Genomic DNA, 19,591 nt, shown 5'->3' with positions numbered 1-19,591 from the left:
CTGTAGGGAGATGAGACAACTCTGCATCAACAGATATAGCTGGGCACGATATTGGAAATCTTTATTGTAATTGCATAAATTCATTGAATATGTTATTTTGAGAAATTCTCTTTGGCACCAAGGGAGTTGTGTAAATGAACAATCACACACTAATTTGTGTGTGTGTGTGTGTGTGTGCGTGTGCGTGTGTGTGTGTGTGTGTGTGTGTGTGTGTGTGTGTGTGTGTGTGTGTGTGTGTGTGTGTGTGTGTGTGTGTGTGTGTGTGTGTGTGTGTGTGTGTGTGTGTGTGTGTGTGTGTGTGTGTGTGTGTGTGTGTGTGTGTGTGTGTGTGTGTGTGTGTGTGTGTGTGTGTGTGTGTGTGTGTGTGTGTGTGTGTGTGTGTGTGTTTTTGAGCATGTCTGTGTGTATGCATATTTCCGCCAGTTATTTTAATACTTGTTAAAAGTGTTGTTGACTGAGTGTTGACTCAGACAAATCGTGTAATACGTATCTGTTCACAATATAGATGGAAATTATGAATGTACGCACCACAAGAAAAAGCACCCACATTAAAACAGTAAACTTTTAGTAAAGGGAGACAGGAAACTCATTATAGAAAACCCCTTTAATTCTGATAAGACTGTATGTATATCTAGTGAAGGTACTGCATGTCTGTTCAAATGTGTCCAATACTTTCTCAATGTATTTTTCTAAATATCCACTGGGAAGTCTTTCAGTGTGTCAGTGTGGAATCTACGCACAACAAGCAAAGTCAAGTCCACAACCATTCTCAATAGCAGACACAGGACATAAAATAAGTCTCAGATACTGGACCCAGTTGCACTGTTGTTATCGATAATTTATAACAAAAAAAGAGGACTTGGGTCACTGTTGATGCTTGTTTCTTTTGTGAGGCAGTTCTGTACAGTGGTTTAATCATCTTTACAGAAGCTACAGGGATTCCTGTTTTCCAAGCACATCACTGAAGGGTGAATGAGACCAATACGTTCTCATTATGGTCCCGCAAAGTCTATTCCAGAGATCCTCAATGAAATCAAACACTGCAAACAGTCCTATACACAGAGAGCATATTCAACCACTACCTTTGACTAGGAATTCACTGTACTTCATAATCAGGGAAAGAACTGAAGAATTCCATGGAAGGTTCTCCTTGCAGGATATGTTTACTGTATAAGAGAGCCCTCAAACTGCCTTTTTTATCCTGTATTTACAGTATATATACACACAAGTATATTATGTACAAAGAAAAAGCTCCAATGAATTACATAGAATGTGCCAACAAAGAACAGTTCTGAATGACATGTCAATCATGGACTATGGGCCCCTGGGTTGACCCTTGTGACCTCTGAGTGTCTGTTTAATCAGCGCTGTGTTGTTGTTGTTCCTGTGGGTATTGCGTTGCGTAGGCAGAGTCGACAGCAGTCAGGGTCACTGCCCAGGCTCTGCACAGTCACAACAAAGCTGGCATGCTGAGATGTCGCTTCTAAGATGGACGCCGATGACAAGGATTATTGAAAAAGGTTCAATCGATCCCCACATAATGTCCCTCCAACGTGCCACTGATCCTGTAGGATCCCTTGCTCAGTGGCACTGAGGCTCAGTGAGGATAATACAGTTTACCTTTGGGAAGGCGTTAGTGTCTTCAAATAACGTTTTTACAACCTCTAAATAACCCCTGCTAAGCTGTTTTAGTTTCGAAAGGGAGAAAAAAAGAGCATGTAGGAAATTGGCCGTGGTTGTTGTGGAGGAGAGTCCCGACGTGAGGCTCATTGATCAAAAAGGGATTAGTCTGGTCTAAAATCCTTGGCACCACCCGAGTGAAGCTGTTTTATCTAGGAGGATATCCTTTTTTTGCAGTCACAGGTAATCCAGTTGATGTAATAGTTTTAGTCCGTTTGGAGGGAGGGGATCCTGGCTCGGAGCCTGCAAGGGAGCTCTTTGTTAGGTCCTGGGGTGAATCTGAAACACACAGGGAAGAGGAGAAGAGAAACACACACACACTTAGACAGAACAAAGGCATACAAGTGCGTGAGGATTACACCCCGAGGAATTTCTCCATTCCACATTTCAAAACAAGAGGTCTTTGAACTGAGAGGCTCATCTCTCTCACCTCCCCTCTGCTGTTATTGCTAAAAACAGACAGCTTTTGTGAGAGTGAGCAATATCGAAACTGAGGTACATTCTCATCCATGAGATATTAGAGAGTGTCGTTGCAAAAACCTTGGTGTGTTTCCATGCTGTGTTTGCCTGCTCTGGGTAATATCACTGTGGCATATTTTCTGCTTTATTACTTCACACTTCTGTACCCATGATCAACGTCACGGAGAAGCCTGTGCTTCCTCAAACAGAACCAGCCAATCATCTCTCAGTATTTCAGCCCGTCTATCTGAGCGCAGTGAAGGGACTAAAAGGCTAAAAGGGACGTAAGCCTGACTGTCTCCCTGTGGCTTAAATTCAACAACTCTTATTTAGTGTCAGTCGTGAATCTGGCTGGATTTCAATGGCACATTGTGCAGCCCTCAGGCAGCTATAGAAGGCTTTGAATGAGGTGCTCAGTATGTTCATGATGAACCAGACTGCTCCATCTTTAACTGCTGCATCCCCTCTGTCTCGTCTTGGTTACACACACGGTATGTTTTCTCATGTTGACAGTGTGTCTCAATATATCATTTAAAAGTTCACATTTCCTCAAAAATGTGATATTTTTTTTATATTTACTAAAAATGCTAATTTACCGAAATCAACAACATTCACGGCAATCAATCTAAAACTTTGACTCTGATAAATCCTGTTTAAGAATGAGAAATTAGGACAGAGAATAGGGGACACACCCTGCACAACGTGGAGCTAATAAAAATGTTAAAAACCCAGTGGCTCTGGTCTCGCCCTCACACTGCTCACAATGACATTTCCATCCACAGGTCTCTGCTGGTGGTGGCAGCCAGGTGTGTGTGTGTGTGTGTGTGTGTGTGTGTGTGTGTGTGTGTGTGTGTGTGTGTGTGTGTGTGTGTGTGTGTGTGTGTGTGTGTGTGTGTGTGTGTGTGTGTGTGTGATTGAGACAGGGACAGGACCCTGGGGGACCCCTCGGGGCCCTGGGCACAGCTCATACTAATAGGTCTGTGTCGTAATTTGGAAATTGTGGGGGTGGATGGTAGAATGATGTGGAGGCTTATAGCTTTTCTCTCTGACAGGTCAGAATGTTCATTCAGTTTGTTAGTGGCCCTGTGTGCACCACCTCTGTCAACCCAACTCTCCTGTCAGAGAGAGTTGGGTTGTTGGCATCGTTTTTTATGGTTCACTATCATGGTATAACATTGTGATGACATTCAACATTTTCAAGATTAAGTGCCACCTTTTTTCAAAGCTGGAGTGATGCAGATAGTTTTAGACAACATTCACAACCATAAACACCATATAGAAAAGTCTGACTTAGTGTAGCATGACGACTCGATCATTCCCATTCAAATGTAGTTTGACTCAATTTTCTCTTTACCAGGACACAGCCTTACAGTAGCAGGTACCACGTGTACTCTCCCCCTTCTCTTCTCTCTATACAGAACTAGACCCTTTGGTCAGAGAGCTAATCCTCAGGGCGAAGCTGTCCAGCGTTTGCATCTGTTTCATCTCTATCAACCAATGAATGGCCAAATGTCACAGTTTGTTCCAGCAGAAAGTGACCTCTAATATAACAAGCACAGTTGTCATTACGCCTGCTTCTCCCACAGAGAGACAGACTGAATCCCACAGAGGTTTGTTACATTATATGCACATGCTGTCATTTCAGCTGTCCTCTGTTCTGTCCCCAGCAGCAGGTAGGGATGGATTGGAAAAGGATTCCCAAACTTTTTTTTCCTGTTGGAAACGAAGCCCTCTGCATTCTAATTTACAGGCCACATTAAAATGCAATTTGCATAGACATCAATAAGTAAAAAGAGCCAAGGACAATTGCCTTGGCGAAATCATGTAGACATTCTCTTTCCTGTTTCTCGTTAAGTGCTGAACACATCCATTCCATTTGTTGAGGAACTTCTTTGAAAAGCAACGAAACCCCCCCCCCCCCCAAGGAACAGAAAACTCCAGACGACAACAACATACATCAAGATCCATTTAATGTGACACTGACAGTGGGTATAGAGCAAAAGAGTAGAAGCAAACAGAACCACTTTACATGAACCTTCCATCATAAGGCCTACATAACACTGTTATGAGAATGACATGACAGAGGACATAAACAGTGAAGGCTGTTGATGTCTGCTTATGACACATTCCTTTATGACACTGCAGGCTCGGCCCTAAACTATGTCTCTGTCACCTGGGGCTGCATGGCAAATGGTGCAGCAAAACACAAATGGCAATGCTTTATGGACCAGTACGCCCTTCCCCCCTCTGAGGGCCAAAATGTATCTCGCTCTCTCTAAAGCAGCGGTCACTAACATTTTCTGAGTCAATATGCAAGCCGAGATCTAACGCTCAGGAAAAAAATAACATGACTTTAAAATAAGGATGCCTATGCAACATTAACCAATTAAAAACAGTTCTGCAGCAATGAGGTTTGTGCAGTAGGCTGTAGGCCCAATACATTATCACTGCATACTGGCTAAACTTGAATTGTCCTGACAATGTTGTTCTTCTAAGACAATTTTGAAATTATGTTTCAACATTTAAGGTGTATAACCACACTGGTAATAGATCATTTGTTGTATTACTTGTGACAGACAGCTGAGTGAGCATAATAATTCACTTTTTTTCTTTTTACTGGACTGATGGCCTGCATCTGATAGTCAGTTTGAGGGGAGGGAGCAACGGTGAGGCTTCCTCTTTCCCGATTCACCATCCCTCCTCTCTCCTTCCGCTGAGAAAAGGGGACACAGTCTTCCAGCTGCAGTATTTCTGCCTCGTGCATCAATTTATGTTGTTGAAAAACTCCTCGATGGTAACAAAGACACGCCTCAAATAACAACAACGCAAGCTTATCGAAACACTTTGCTGTACTCATTCATTGCAGCTGCAGTGCTGGTTGTAGTGTGAGTGGAATTTGGGAGAACGTGCATTTTATGAACTATTAAACTGCTGAACAAAGTGTTGATAGTGCTGAATAACAACTTAAACATGAACTTACTCATAAACACCGCAGCAATTTGCTGTATTCGTTGAGTCTCCACTCATGGTTTTAAAACTTTTGAAATCTCACATTATGAACTTTGCTGTGCGTTCGATGCTTCCTATTACATTGTGCAGACACAGTGTTACGAGCTATCTGATTGGTCAGTGGTAGGCCTATAGGTGCACTTGATTTGCTATCTGGGACTACTGGGTAGGTGGAGTTCTACCTTCAGACACATGCAATGGTTAAAAATGGGAACACTTTGCCTCCCCGGTGCTAGGGCTGCTGAATCAAGTGCACCTAACACCAACAGCTCGAAAAATAAATACAAAAACAGGAACACAAGGCTTTAGCGTTGTTGTTTTTTACGGAAATGTTTGATGTATTAGGTGTCGCTGTGGAATTTGTTAAATATTAGGTTTTGTTGTGGAATTGTTAGATATTGCCTCTTAGATACTGCTGCACTGTCGGATCCAGAAGCAAGAGCATTTCGCTACGCTCGCGATAACATCTGCTAACCATGTGTATTGGTATTGTTTGATTGGTCAATGGTGGTAGGTTTCACACCTTCAGATGTCATAACTAAAATGAAGGTCTGTTTTTCTCTCTCTCTCATACTGTATCCTGTCCATTGGCGAAAGGTTGTGTGATATATTCTCATTTTCGAAGCTTCTAGGCCCCTGGCCTAATACGCATCTCTTTGTACTATAACGCTAAATGGAGTCAGATATACTTTCTAATACACTTTGTTAATGTACAAACGACACAGTCTTATCACGGGACGCGTGTGAGTTATACACAGTATAATATACACATATCAAATATTACCCCACTACAAAGCCAAAGTGTTTCTTCTACTTAGTCGACTTTTGAAGACAGTTAAAGCAGTAATCGGCAGTTGAAACACTTAGAAAGTGGAGGGATGGGGCTGGATAAATGTAACCACTCTCAAATTCATAGACGGAGGTATGTACGCAATGACTGACCATCCATGATATCACAAGTTCTAACCGTGTTTTGAGGCTACAGTATATGTTTACACTTACTTTGTTTAGAAACATTGGAGTAAAACAAGATCAAATTTGGGGTTCTGATGGGGTATGACAATTGAACTAAGCTCATAAGGCATTTAGAAGTTGCAGTATATTCTTCAACAATCAATGGGTACATATCATTCATTTATAAGTCCAAACATGTATGTAGCAACTGTAGACTACCCCTTTAAGCTTACATCAGCCGTCATGTCATTATTATGAAAGCAAAATGCGGACGGATGGTACCAAAAAATGATACACTACCATTTGTGGGTTCGATTACAGGCTCCAAGTGGCCAGAAACAAAGAACTTTCTTCTGAAACTCGTCAGTCTATTCTTGTTCTGAGAAATTAAGGCTTCATTCAATAGTACCCGCAAAACACCAGTCTCAACACCAACAGTGAAGAGGCAACTCTGGAATGCTGGCCTTCTAGACAGAGTTCCTCTGTCCAGTGTCTGTGTTCTTTTGCCCATCTTAATCTTTTCTTTTTATTGGCCAGTCTGAGAGATGGCTTTTTCTTTGCAACTCTGCCTAGAAGACCAGCATCCCGGAGTCACGTCTTCACTGTTGATGTTGAGACTGGTGTTTTGAAGAATAATATTTAACGAAACTGCCAGTTGAGGACTTGTGAGGCATCTGTTTCTCAAACTAGACACTCTAATGTACAGTACTTGCCCCCTTGCTCAGTTGGGGCCTCCCACTCCTCTTTCTATTCTAGTTAGAGACAGTTTTCACTGTTCTGTGAAGGGAGTAGAACAGTACACAGCGTTGTACGAAATCTTCGGATTCTTGGCAATTTCTTGCATGGAATAGCCTTCATTTCTCAGAACAAGCCTGTAATCAAACCCGCAAATGTTGAAGCTCCAGATACTCAACTAGTCTAAAGAAGGACAGTTTTATTGCTTCTTTAATCAGAACAACAGTTTTCAGCAGTGCTAAAATAATTGCAAGAGGGTTTTCTAATGATCAATTGGCCTTTTAAAATGATAAACTTGGATTAGCTAACACAACGTACCATTGGAACACAGGAGTGATGGTTGCTGATAATGGGCCTCTGTACGCCTATGTAGATATTCCATTAAAAAATCAGCCATTTCCAGCGACAATAGTAATTTACAACAACGTCTACACTGCATTTCTGATGTGCTTTTCTTTCAAAAACAAGGACATTTCTAAGTGACCCCAAACTTTTGAACGGTACTGTGTGGAGTGGTGACAGTTGTTCATTTGATCAATTGATTTATGATTTCTCTTATTCAACACATTTGATGGTGATGTGTCTGTTGCACTTTGCTCTGAACAAGCCTCCCAGATGGGATATATCCTGTTGTGTTTTGTGACTGTCTTGAAAAGTTGCCTTCTGGTACTTCTAATAGACAACATGTGGCTCTTGAAACAGCAAAGCATATACTGCATTTACATACTGAGGCAACAGCTAGGAAACTACCAACGTATTAGTGAAATGGCTCTTATCAGTTTCTTCTTCTTCTTCTTCTTCTTCTTCTTCTTCTTCTTCTTCTTCTTCTTCTTCTTCTTCTTCTTCTTCTTCTTCTTCTTCTTCTTCTTCTTCTTCTTCTTCTTCTTCTTCTTCTTCTTCTTCTTCTTCTTCTTCTTCTTCTTCTCTCAGCCATGAATGATCCTGGGCTAACAGTCAATCTGTCTGGTGACATGTACTGTCTGTCTGGTAGGGATTCTTGATTATAGTGAAGCCTTCACATAATTAGATCCTTATAACAAAAGGGGCAGGTAAGCAGAATGAAGAAAAGATGTTACATTTCAGCTTTTTTTTTTGTTCTCTCCCTTTTCCATGTAATTGTATGGCGTGAGAAGAAATGGATTGATCTATTTAGCCAATGGAGCGGGTAATGTGGATCTATGCTGGGCGTGTGTTTGGAGGGGTCCCTCCCCAGTTCCCTTCACTGTGACTTCCTCAAACAAAAGGCCTGCCTTGTCTGCTGCTGATAGAGTACAGGCAAGCAGGGCTCCCCCTCTGAAAGACAGCAAGAAATAAATACAGAAAAAAAGGCTGTCAGGCACGCGCTTTGTCAGCTTCTTACGTTCAGGCCAATTTAAAAAACGAGTATTAAAGCTGATGTATTTCTGTGTGTTTGTGTGTGTGTGTGTGTGGGGGGGGAGTGCCTGATTGCATTTCACTGAGGCTGTTCAGAGCCAAATGAAACCCTGCAGGTGAAATGAAAAGGGGGGAAGAAAGTCCTGTAGGATTTACTGGAGTATAACGAAACAAATACAGATGAGGTTATTTGCCCTCAATGCAGAAAGAATGAAAGAAAGATGTTGATTAAAACAGGAATACAGAGAGGGAAATAAAACCCTTTTAAATGGTCTGTTGTCTATGCTGTCCGCTGATAGTTGTCTAAATGCCCCACGTTAGAGGCAGATCAGGACATAAAGCAGCCTCTGAGAACAACCCACACAACAAGAGGGGCAGGAGACAGACATACCCAAGGGTTTCAGACACACACACACACACACACACACACACACACACACACACACACACACACACACACACACACACACACACACACACACACACACACACACACACACACACACACACACACACACACACACACACACACACACACACACACACACACACACACACACACACACACACACACACACACACACGAGATGAGCAATTCATAATGGGATTGGCAGACTGGGACTATGCACAGTAATCTAATTTACACAGTACCCAGTAGCAAAATAGGACATGAAACAAAGGAGAGAATGGATGAGAGATAGGGACTGATCCTACTATTACACGCTGATCTGACCAGAACAGCAAATGGCCAGGGTGTGTGTGTGTGTGTGTGTGTGTGTGTGTGTGTGTGTGTGTGTGTGTGTGTGTGTGTGTGTGTGTGTGTGTGTGTGTGTGTGTGTGTGTGTGTGTGTGTGTGTGTGTGTGTGTGTGTGTGTGTGTGTGTGTGTGTGTGTGTGTGTGTGTGTGGACAGGCGGCATGCATGTCTTTGTATTTCCAGATGTACAGTACCAGTCAAAAGTTTGGACACCTACTCAGTCAAGGGTTCTACATTGTAGAATAATAGTGAAAACATCAAAACTATGAAATAACAAATATGGAATCCTGTAGGAACCAAAAATGTGTTAAATCAAAATCAATTTTATATTTGAGATTCTTCAAAGTAGCCACCCTTTCCTTGACAACAGCTTTGCACACTCTTGGGCTTCTCCCAATCAGCTTCACTAGGAATGCTGTTCCAGACATCTTAAAGGAGTTCCCACATAAGGTCTTGTTGAATGCTTTTCCTTCATTCTGCCATCCAACTCATCCCAAACCTTCTCAACTGCGTTGAGGTTAAGTGATTGTGGAGGCCAGGTAATCTGATACAGCACTCCCATCACTGTCCTTCTAGGTCAAATAGCCTTTACATAGCCTGGAGGTGTGTTGGGTCATTGTCCTGTTGAAAAACAAATGATAGTCCCGCTAAGCGCAAACCAGATGGGATGACGAATTGCTGCAGAATGCTGTGGTAGCCATGCTGGTTAAGTGTGCCTTTAATTCTAAATAAATCACAGACAGAGTCACCAGCAAAGCACCCCCACACCATCACACCTCCTCCTCCATGCTTCACGGTGGGAACCACACATGCGGAGATCATCCGTTCACCTACTCTCCTTCTCACAAAGACACGGCAGTTGGAACCAAAGATCTCAGACCAAAGGACAGATTTCCACCAGTCTAATGTCAATTGCTCGTGTTTCTTGGCCCAAGCAAGTCTCTTCTTATTATTGGTGTCCTTTAGTAGTGGTTGCAGAAATTCAACCATGAAGGCCAGATTCACACAGTCTCCTCTGAACATTTGGTGTTGAGATGTGTCTGTTTTTTTATTTCTATATTTGTATTTATTTAACTTTTATTTATACAGGTTTTTCTCATTGAGATAACAATGCTTTTCCCAATAGCAGCAGGGGAACAGAGTTTGAGACAAAACAACTTACATATACTAACACAACATAAAAGAAAACTATAGACACACATACAAGTACAACAATTACATATTATGTAAAAACAAAACACGAATGTCACGACTAGAAAACAGCTGTCCTAAAGACAATTAAACACGTGATATTTACATCGATCAAGTGTTAAAACTCCACCAACGTGACTAGATCATCAAAGTTTAAAATGTTCAGGAGAGAATTCCAAAACCACAGAGTTGAGTACCTAAAACTATTTCTACCATGACCTGTTATAATTCGTGGTACTGTTAAAAGCAATTGAGAATGGGACCGTAATTTATATTTAGTTATTGACTCGATTAAAAAAGAACAGAGATAAAGTGGCATTTTATGGCCAGTATGGCTTTTTAAATCAGTGTATACGAGTGTTTAAGCCTACGCAAGGTCAATGACGACCAGCCAATGACGCTGTAGAGATCACAATGATGTGATCAATGTTTTTGATTGGTAATGAACCTGAGGGCCGCATGATATACTGAATCAAGTGCTCTAAGGGGAGGGGTTGAGGCCTGCATATATATACTACCGTTCAAAAGTTTGGGGTCACTTAGAAATGTCCTTGTATTTGAAAGAAAAGCACATTTTTCGTCCATTAAAATAACATAAAATCAATCCAAAATACAGTGTAGACTTTGTAAGTGTAAGTGATTATTGTAGCTGATTTTTAATGGAATATCTACATACAGGTACAGAGGCCCATTATCAGCAACCATCACTCCTGTGTTCAAGTGGCACGTTGTGTTAGCTAATCCAAGTTTATCATTTTAAAAGGCTAATAGATCATTAGAAAACCCTTTTGTAATTATGTTAGCACTGCTGAAAATGTTTTTGTGATTAAAGAAGCAATAAAACTGGCCTTCTTTAGGCTATTTGAGTATCTGGAGCATCAGCATGTGGGTTTGATTTACAGGCTCCAAATGGCCAGAAACAAATACCTTTCTTCTGAAACTCATCAGTCTATTCTTGTTCTGAGAAATGAAGGCTATTCCATGCAAGAAATTGCCAATAAACTGAGGATCTCGTACAATGCTGTGTACTACTCGATTCACAGAACAGTGAAACTGGCTCTAACCAGAATAGAAAGAGGAGTGGGAGGCCCCAGTGCACTACTGAGCAAGAGGACAAGTACATTAGAGTGTCTAGTTTGAGAAACTGGCAGATTAATTAAATATTACCCGCAAAACACCAACTCCGGGATGCTGGCATTCTAAGCAGAGTTCCTCTGTCCAGTGTCTGTGTTCTTTTGCCCATCTTAATCTTTTCTTTTTATTGACCAGTCTGAGAGATTGCTTTTCTTTGCAACTCTGCCTAGAAGGTCAGCATCCCGGAGTCGCCAATGATTCTATGATTCCATGTTTGTTACTTCATAGTTTTGATGTCTTCACTATTCATTATTCTACAATGTAGAAAATGGTAAAAATAAAGAAAAACTCTGGAATGAGAAGGTGTGTCCAAACTCTTGACTGCTACTGTACATGAGATAGGTTTTTAAATTGTTGACGAACGTAATTTATATTGCGCGTGTTGCATGTGCTGTGTGTGTTTCACTGTAATCTTCAGTGGAAGGGAGAGCGCGTAGTATTTGTGTCATTTTGCCTAATTATGCACATTTTGTAAACACACACAGTTTAATATTTTTCTCTGAGTATTTGAATGAATGAGAAGCCATTGAACATAAGTCAGTCAGTCACACTCCTATAGTTGTTTCGTGAAGTGCACATGAAGAAGAGCTGGAGAGAGACTAACCTTTACAGAAGCAAGAATGCAGCTCAGTTTCTGTTGAAGCATCCTCTGCATTTTGCTTCCAGAGCTAAAAAGGTGAGTATGGCGCAGTGTTCTGCAAAGAGAGGGTCAAGAGAAAATGTTGATGTGGATATTTAGGAGTATATCCTTTTGTAGAGCCTTTGCCTCTGACCCTAATGCACACACACAGGATCCCTTCCTGTTCACTGACTTCAGATCACTTCTAGCATTGCACATAGTAATCGATTCACATGAGGTGTTTTTAGGACAGTGGTTCTCAAACCTCTCCTCAGGGATGGCCAGACATTTCAACATTTTGTTGTGGCCTTGAATTAGCTTGCCTGATTCATGTATTCAATGGGTGCCTGGATAGGTCGTTTAGGTATCAGCTAACCACGTCATATGTTGTAGCAATCTGCTGTCCGACGGCACAGTCGATGACGTGTCACGCAACCATTGGTTGATGCATGCAATGTCTGAGCAGAGGAAGGCGACCAAGGATTTGATGATGAGTTGACAATTTGAATCAGGTGTGCTAGCTCTGGAATAGATCAAACACATAGGACGGTAGGGGGTCCCCAAGGAGAGGTTTGTGAACCACTGTTTTAGGAAATATGCTTGGCAACGAGAGGGTTCGTCCAAGGTTATACATCCAATTTATGAAACGCCTTTCACGTTGTTGTCCAAAGAATGCATTCTGAGAGGTGTTCTTAAAGTTTGCTTACCTTGACAGGCTGGCAAAATCGTACCATCCGGTCAACTTCTTTTCGCTTTTAGGGCTTGGAATAGCATGCAAGTATAGACTGTGTATTGCATAAGCAAGCGGAACAACCTTGAGAAACCCTGTGTGGTCTAACCTTCCCTGGCTGTTCCTGTCACCATTATCACATTAGTCTCTATTTCTATTCAGTCATGGTCACGAATCACTAAGAGAAGCGGGAGGCTGCACCCATAGAATGGATACAAATCTGCCGATCAACCTGTCACAGAGTGTTAGATGAGCTCATTTTATTCCTTTTATTATTTTCATTTCTTACGGCCGATTCTTCATCTTGTTTTTTTACACACTGCCTGGCAGTGGAAAGGCACTTGCTCTTAAGTTTATCTTCTAAAAGAGTTTACCCCTTAGGCAAAAACACGCTGTTTTTCCACTGCCTTCCTTACACTTTTCTGGCGCAGGTCATTGGATATTCTGCTTACAGTTGAAAAAGCTCACCTCACTCGAACAAACACATGCACAACACGTGTCAAGTGCACACTTTATTCCCGCTGAACTCTGCTTGAGTTTTGAAAATGTAGGCTTCTTCATATGAAATAACAGGAGACGATTCAGGAGACGATTCAGGAGACGATTACCCAAATGATAGGATTGGGAAAGGAGATGAACACCTACCACAGTATACCAGTGGATGTACCAAAGCGTTTATATCAGAACTGTCTTGTCTAGCTGTGGTCACTCGGGTTATATTTACAGCCTGATAGGTTGTTGTGGTTGTTGTTGTTGTTGTTTTCTAGTGAGGGCTTCTCACCACGACTCAGTTAACCAACAGATTCACATAGCTTATCTGACACATCCATAGCCATTGTGAGAGAGTAGTCTGTGTGTGCTGTGTTGATGTGTGCGTGCTGTGTTCAGTGTGATGTGTGTGTTGTCTAGGGCCATAGCAGAGTCTCACCCTTGTGGTCTTGATCTTGTTCCCAGAGGAGCACATCCATCCAGAGTTATCAGGCAGAGTCTTACACTCCTCTCCCTCCAGACACGGCTCCATCTCACACCACCACTTCCCAATCACAATGGACGCTGCCAGGGGGAGAGAGAGACAGAGAGATAGGGCTGAGTCCAACCTGTCATGACACACAATATTGGTACACAGGCGTGGGCAACAGACACAAACACATTGAGGATAATTCCAGCTTTTCAGTATGATGAAAAAGTCCTCAAGTGAACAGACTATGGTGATAAGACCCACACACGTTTCTAAATGAATGTTTTCTCATCCTTCCTTGCTCAGAGCAATTTGTACAGTTTGTGAAATGAATCTCGCTGTTGACAATAATGTCTTGCCCAAACAGTGATTAATCATTATTTTGTTTTGATATAGTAGCATTGCATGGAGAAGCAGTAATCTTATTTTTAATCAAAACTAATTGCCTCTCATTAACATCTACAAAATACGTCCTCTAGCTATTAGACAAAACAAATAAGGTTCTTTCCCGTCTTCTCATCGAGATGTTGGTGTGTTTGTGTGTGTGAACGTCTGCCTGTGTGTGTGCACCTATTGCATGTCTGCCACAGGAATTCACAGTGGTTTCTGTGACATTCAGACTAGAAAGTATGTGCTTTGTGTCACCCATGTGTTGTTATGCTTCTGTTTTCAGTGAAAGAAATGTCTTGTATAGAACCTTCATTCCCATTGAAGGCAATGAGCCAGTCTGGTGTTTGTCCTGCATGATCTTCTTTCCACCCAGAACTGTACTACTGTACTTATTATTATTTTCTTTTAAATGCACATGTTTAGCATTAGATTAAATGCACCTCTTGGCTTAGCTTACCTTCCTAAAGTTTTCCATTCCCCTTTAACTGGATAGGATTGGAAGTATGAATTCCTGAGTCGAGATAGTCATATTGGGGTTTTCCAACTCACATCCTGTTTCACCTTTCTGGTAATCTGAGTAACCAAGGTTACAGGGTAGCAAGTCTTTGTAAGCACCTCCTTCAAAAATGCAGGGCACAGTAAAGCTCCTGTGCATTGTGGTACAAACTGTAGCAACGTGTCCGGAGCAAGAACAGGCTGCACTGTAGCCTACTTTTCAAACACTGGACACATACACACTCCGAGAAGAACTGACTCATACAGTCGCTGCATTGGCTTTATAGAAACCACAGAGACTCCTCAGTGAAGTATCAGCAATCCCAAGCTGACGCTTCCCCTCCCCCTAAAGATGGCCTAACCGTGTGCTGAAGCTACCAGAGCTAGCAGAGCCCAGAGCAAAGCGTTATCTTCCTCCGCACACCAACCAAACACACATTAACCATAGGCTCCCCCGTGGCTGTTCACCACATACAGCAATTACCACAAATTCATCTGTCATATCTCTTTCTCTCTCTCTCCCCGTCTTTCTCACACACTGTGTAGCTTCACTAAATATGCATCCCATCTTAATCACACAGCAATCCCATGTGTGATGGCAGGAAACATTATCTCACCATGAGGTCTTGCTGAGATGCTGCAATGTTTGTTTCCATGCTATTCTAGTTAAGCCAGGGCTGAGCTGGAAAAACACCATCAACTGTATAAAGTCTGGTGCTCCAGGCGACGCGTCTGATCGTTTTGTGCTGCAATGAGCCTGTTTTCTACTTACCTCCTGATTTTTGTTACGAACAGCAGAACCTGGAAACATTGAGAAGGATTTATATTCAACACTTTCGATGCAGAATCCACTGAATTGAAAATGGTAAAGTAATACCCGCAAAGATTTTTTTTTTTTTGGAATGGAAAAGAGAGAGACAGTGACGGAGAAAAGAGAAGGAGAGAGAGGGAGAGCTGAGATTAAAATGCTGCTTCACCAGAGGGGTTGAAAGATGACCTGTAATTTGCATGAAAGATGAATGGTATTTACTATACTCCATGAAACATTGATTTCTCCTCACATTGTGTGTGGAGCGTCTACATCTGAGTTAGTCATTTCTATAGGGCCAGTCAATTGTATGTGCCTGTCGAACATGTCTCAGAGACACTAACTCTGCCCTTATTATAAACAGCATAATGGCTTTCTGTGCAAGATATATAAACAGCTCCAAGTCATTTCTACCACCGTTACAGTACCTTAGAGACAAGATGTCTATTGATAAGACAGTGGCAGACTTCTCCATCTCATTCATAAGGTCATCATCGTAAAAGCTAAACTGATACAATTTAAACCCAACTTAAATAGCAGGCTCCAGCTCCAGATCTATTGAATCCAGGCCGGGACATCTCTCTCAGCGACCATGGCAGCTGGAAAAGTTCCATTCTATGGGCTGGGATCCATTCCTCACCACCCAGACATCCACTCCACTCCTACCTCCTCCCCCCTTTCCCCCTTTCCCACTACCAACACTAAAGTCACAACCACAGCGACTTCATGACCCCTCCTGTTTCCCCTCCTCTCCTGACGAGAACTATGAAGGGGATGTGGATTATTAAAGCAGGACGGTGGTCCCTGGGTAAATTACCTACAGTGCAAGGCCTGGTCATCACAAAAATGTCGGTCTGTCTGTCATACTTATTTTTCCTCTATGGCCTATTTATTGCCTTACCTCCCAAATCTTACTACTTTTGCACACAATGTACATTGTGTTTTCTATTGTGTTATTGACTGTACGTGTGTTTATCCCATTGGTAACTCTGTGTTGTTGTTTTTGTCGCACTGCTTTGCTTAATCTTGGCCAGGTCGCAGTTGTAAATGAGAACTTGTTCTCCTCTGGCCTACTGGTTAAATAAAGGTTAAATAAAATAAAATAAAATATCATTGGCACAATCATGATGTATCAAATTCTGCATTAGAGGTCTTCATGGGACCAAAACGTTTTCTATGTCACGGGTCTGAGAGTCTGATCTGATTGTAATGGGTCTCGGGTACGTGTAATTGTAACTGACTTGTAGTGTCAGTCAATTAACTGACTTAATTGACTGACACTACTCTGAGTAAGTGAGTGAGTGAGTGACACGGGGAGCAGGGAGAAGACGCAATAGTAGATAGCTGCCAAAGCTAGGTTATTTACTTTCTCGTCCTACACAGTTACAAACAACAACATCTTCAGAATATTAAGTAGCAGCCTAACATTTTGATCTTGGTTGTTGTAGCCTATCCTCAGTGGTGGAAAAAGTACCCAATTGTCATATTTGAGTAAAAGTAACGATACATTAATAGAAAATGACTCAAGTAAAAGTGAAAGTCACCCAGTAAAATAATAAAGTAATCCAGTAAAATACTACTTGAGTAAAAGTCTAAAAGTATTTGGTTTTAAGTTAACTTAAGTATCAAAAGTAAATGTAATTGCTAAAATATACTTAAGTATCCAAAGTTACAGTAAAATAATGAATAATTATGAATAATGAATCATTTAAATTCCTTATATTAAGCAAATCAGACAGCACAATTGTATTTTATTGACAGATAGCCAGAGGCACACTCCAACACTCAGACATCATTTACAACCAAAGCATTTGTGTTTACTGATTCTGCCAGATCAGTGGCATTAGGTAAAACCAGGGATGTTCTCTTGAGAAGTGTGTGAATTTGACCATTTTCTGTCCTGTTTAGCATTCAAAATGTAACGAGTACTTTTGGCTTTCAGGGAAAATGTTTTTTTTGGGAGTAAAAAGTACATGATTTTCTTTAGAAATGTAGTGAATTAAAAGTAAAAGTTGTCAAAAATATCGATAGTAAAGTACAGATACCCCCAAAACGAATTAAGTAGTACTTTAAAGTATTTTTGCTGAAGTACTTTACACCACTGCCTATCCATCTCCATTAACTTTTAATTCCATGTTCCATTGATTATATATCTCCTAACTTTTGCCAAACATGGAGGCTCCGTGACTCCATGCCGCTTTGATGACGTATGATTGGCCAACAACAACAACAACCTACACGGGCCATGCGTCACTCTCGTGAAAAGCAAGAGCAGCAGAATAAAGTATACAATTTCTCTCTTTCTACTGCTGCAGTCGCGTTTGGATCTGTATGGATCCTCCTGGACAAGTCAGTTAAAATGACACATACCTGAGACCTGTGACAATCATATAAGATCCGACTCAGAGCGTGACAATACTTAGAATTCTGGATTCGGACCCCCTTGGTACAAGTGGATCCGTGAAGACCTCTGTTCTACATGACATCTCTTCTACATCTCTTAAAGCATAATCCAGCGTTACATTGAGGTTAAGTGACGTGCGGTGCAATAAATACATTTACAAAAAAAACCATTGATATCATAGGACAAGACAGACATCACAACACAGAAGCACAGGTACATTATGACAAACACAAAGTCAATACAGAACAACATGGGCCAGCATGAGTCAACATGGGCCAACATCCCTGTGGAACGCTTTCAAGACCTTGTAGAGACCAATTGTGTTCGTCCTTTCATCGAATTGAGGCTGTTCTGAGGGCAAAAGGGGGTGCAAGTCAATATTAGGAAGGTGTTCTTAATGTTTTGTAAACTCAGTGTAGAACGCATATGATGAGAGGTGTAAGGGGAAAACCTGGCAGAATGACATAATGATAAAGCATGTCTAGATTCTCAAGGGCTCCCTTGCATGCTGACCTGTAGATGACGTCCCCATAGTCAAGCATCCACACAGGGGTAGTTACAGTGTGTGATAGATTGAACCTAACACATGTCTGACGGGTAACACAATGTTACACAATGTTTGAACACGTTGACAGATGAGCGAACATAATTGAATGTTGTCCCAGTTGAGTTTTGAGGGCATGCCTGCAGTTTCAATTGATAGTTAAAGCTGCAATGTGTACATTTTTGGATGACCTGACCAAATTCACATAGAAAGTTATAGATCTGTCATTCTCAATTAAAGCACGTCTAAGAAGCGGTAGATATGTTCTATCTGCACTATTTTTATGTTTCGTGTTCTTAAGTTTTATTTTTGAGTATTTGACTTTAGGTTTTGTACACCTAAAGTAAAATACTGGGTAACGGGGAACTCTCCCTGCCTCCCTCTGCCTCTCTCTAAAGCCCCTCTGGCCCTCCAGTGCCCCTCTGTCTGGCACCATGTCCCTCCAGCCTCTAATAGTCAGAAGCACTCTTCTACTCTCCAATCAATCTACAGTACCTCAACAATCGGTGTCTGTGTCTCTAACCCATCACTCATTCATTTCCAAATCAATCAGTCATGGGAGTCCTATCTCACCAGACCAGTAACAAACCCTCAAACTGGGTATAATGAGCTGATTGTTTTAATGAAGAGGCCTGATCAGTCCTTACACAGAGAGATGACCCTGGCTGAAGTCCCATGGAGACTAGCCATTTTGTAATGGCAGTAATAAGGCTGGGGAAGGTCAACAGAGCTGGAATAATGAAGCCAGTGTGTGATTATGGAGGGGCCGAGACAGAGACCCTAGATCTGAGGTCAGTTTCACAAGCCATTATTTTGTATTAATCGCAGCTCTGCACAGTACCAGACTGGCTCTTGATTGGCTATACAGACACTATTGTTTGGCCTCTCAATTATTACATGTCCAAGATTTTACACCCATAATGACTACCCAGGGACTACAGCCTGTATTTATGGAATTTGAAAAGTGTATATTTGCGTGTGTGAGTGTGTGTGTGTGTGTGTGTGTGTGTGTGTGTGTGTGTGTGTGTGTGTGTGTGTGTGTGTGTGTGTGTGTGTGTGTGTGTGTGTGTGTGTGTGTGTGTGTGTGTGTGTGTGTGTGTGTGTGTGTGTGTGTGTGTGTGTGTGTGTAATATACAGTGGGGAGAACAAGTATTTGATAACCTGCAAAATCGGCAGGTTTTCCTACTTACAAAACATGTAGAGGTATGTAGTTTTTATCATAGTTACACATCAACTGTGAGAGATGTAATCTAAAACAGAAAATCACATTGTATGATTTTTAAGTAATTAATTAGCATTTTATTGCATGACAATAAGTATTTGATCACCTACTAACCAGTAAGAATTCCGGC

The 19,591-nt window shown here is 41.6% G+C and overlaps 1 protein-coding gene across 2 annotated transcripts in view; it reads right to left on the bottom strand.

Annotated features, from left to right (window-relative positions):
• Window positions 1–584: 584 nt before the first annotated feature.
• Window positions 585–19,591, bottom strand: part of LOC124020463 (chemokine-like protein TAFA-1) — a 284,914-nt gene continuing 265,907 nt past the window's right edge. The window contains exons 4-6 of one of the 2 annotated variants that reach the window (XR_006836068.1): window positions 13,569–13,693; window positions 11,896–11,986; window positions 585–1,959 (exon numbers count right to left, since the gene is read on the bottom strand). Coding sequence is in view for 1 of the 2 variants with exons in the window: in XM_046335707.1 (XP_046191663.1) it covers window positions 1,942–1,959; window positions 13,569–13,693 (143 nt within the window). In the remaining variant the exon portion in view is untranslated. The remainder of the gene's footprint in view (window positions 1,960–11,895; window positions 11,987–13,568; window positions 13,694–19,591) is intronic. The other variant, XM_046335707.1, reaches the window with a different exon arrangement.

The sequence above is a fragment of the Oncorhynchus gorbuscha genome, linkage group LG03, assembly GCF_021184085.1.
Source record: "Oncorhynchus gorbuscha isolate QuinsamMale2020 ecotype Even-year linkage group LG03, OgorEven_v1.0, whole genome shotgun sequence".
Taxonomy (NCBI): domain Eukaryota; kingdom Metazoa; phylum Chordata; class Actinopteri; order Salmoniformes; family Salmonidae; genus Oncorhynchus; species Oncorhynchus gorbuscha.
This window is presented reverse-complemented; position numbering and strand designations above follow the sequence as displayed.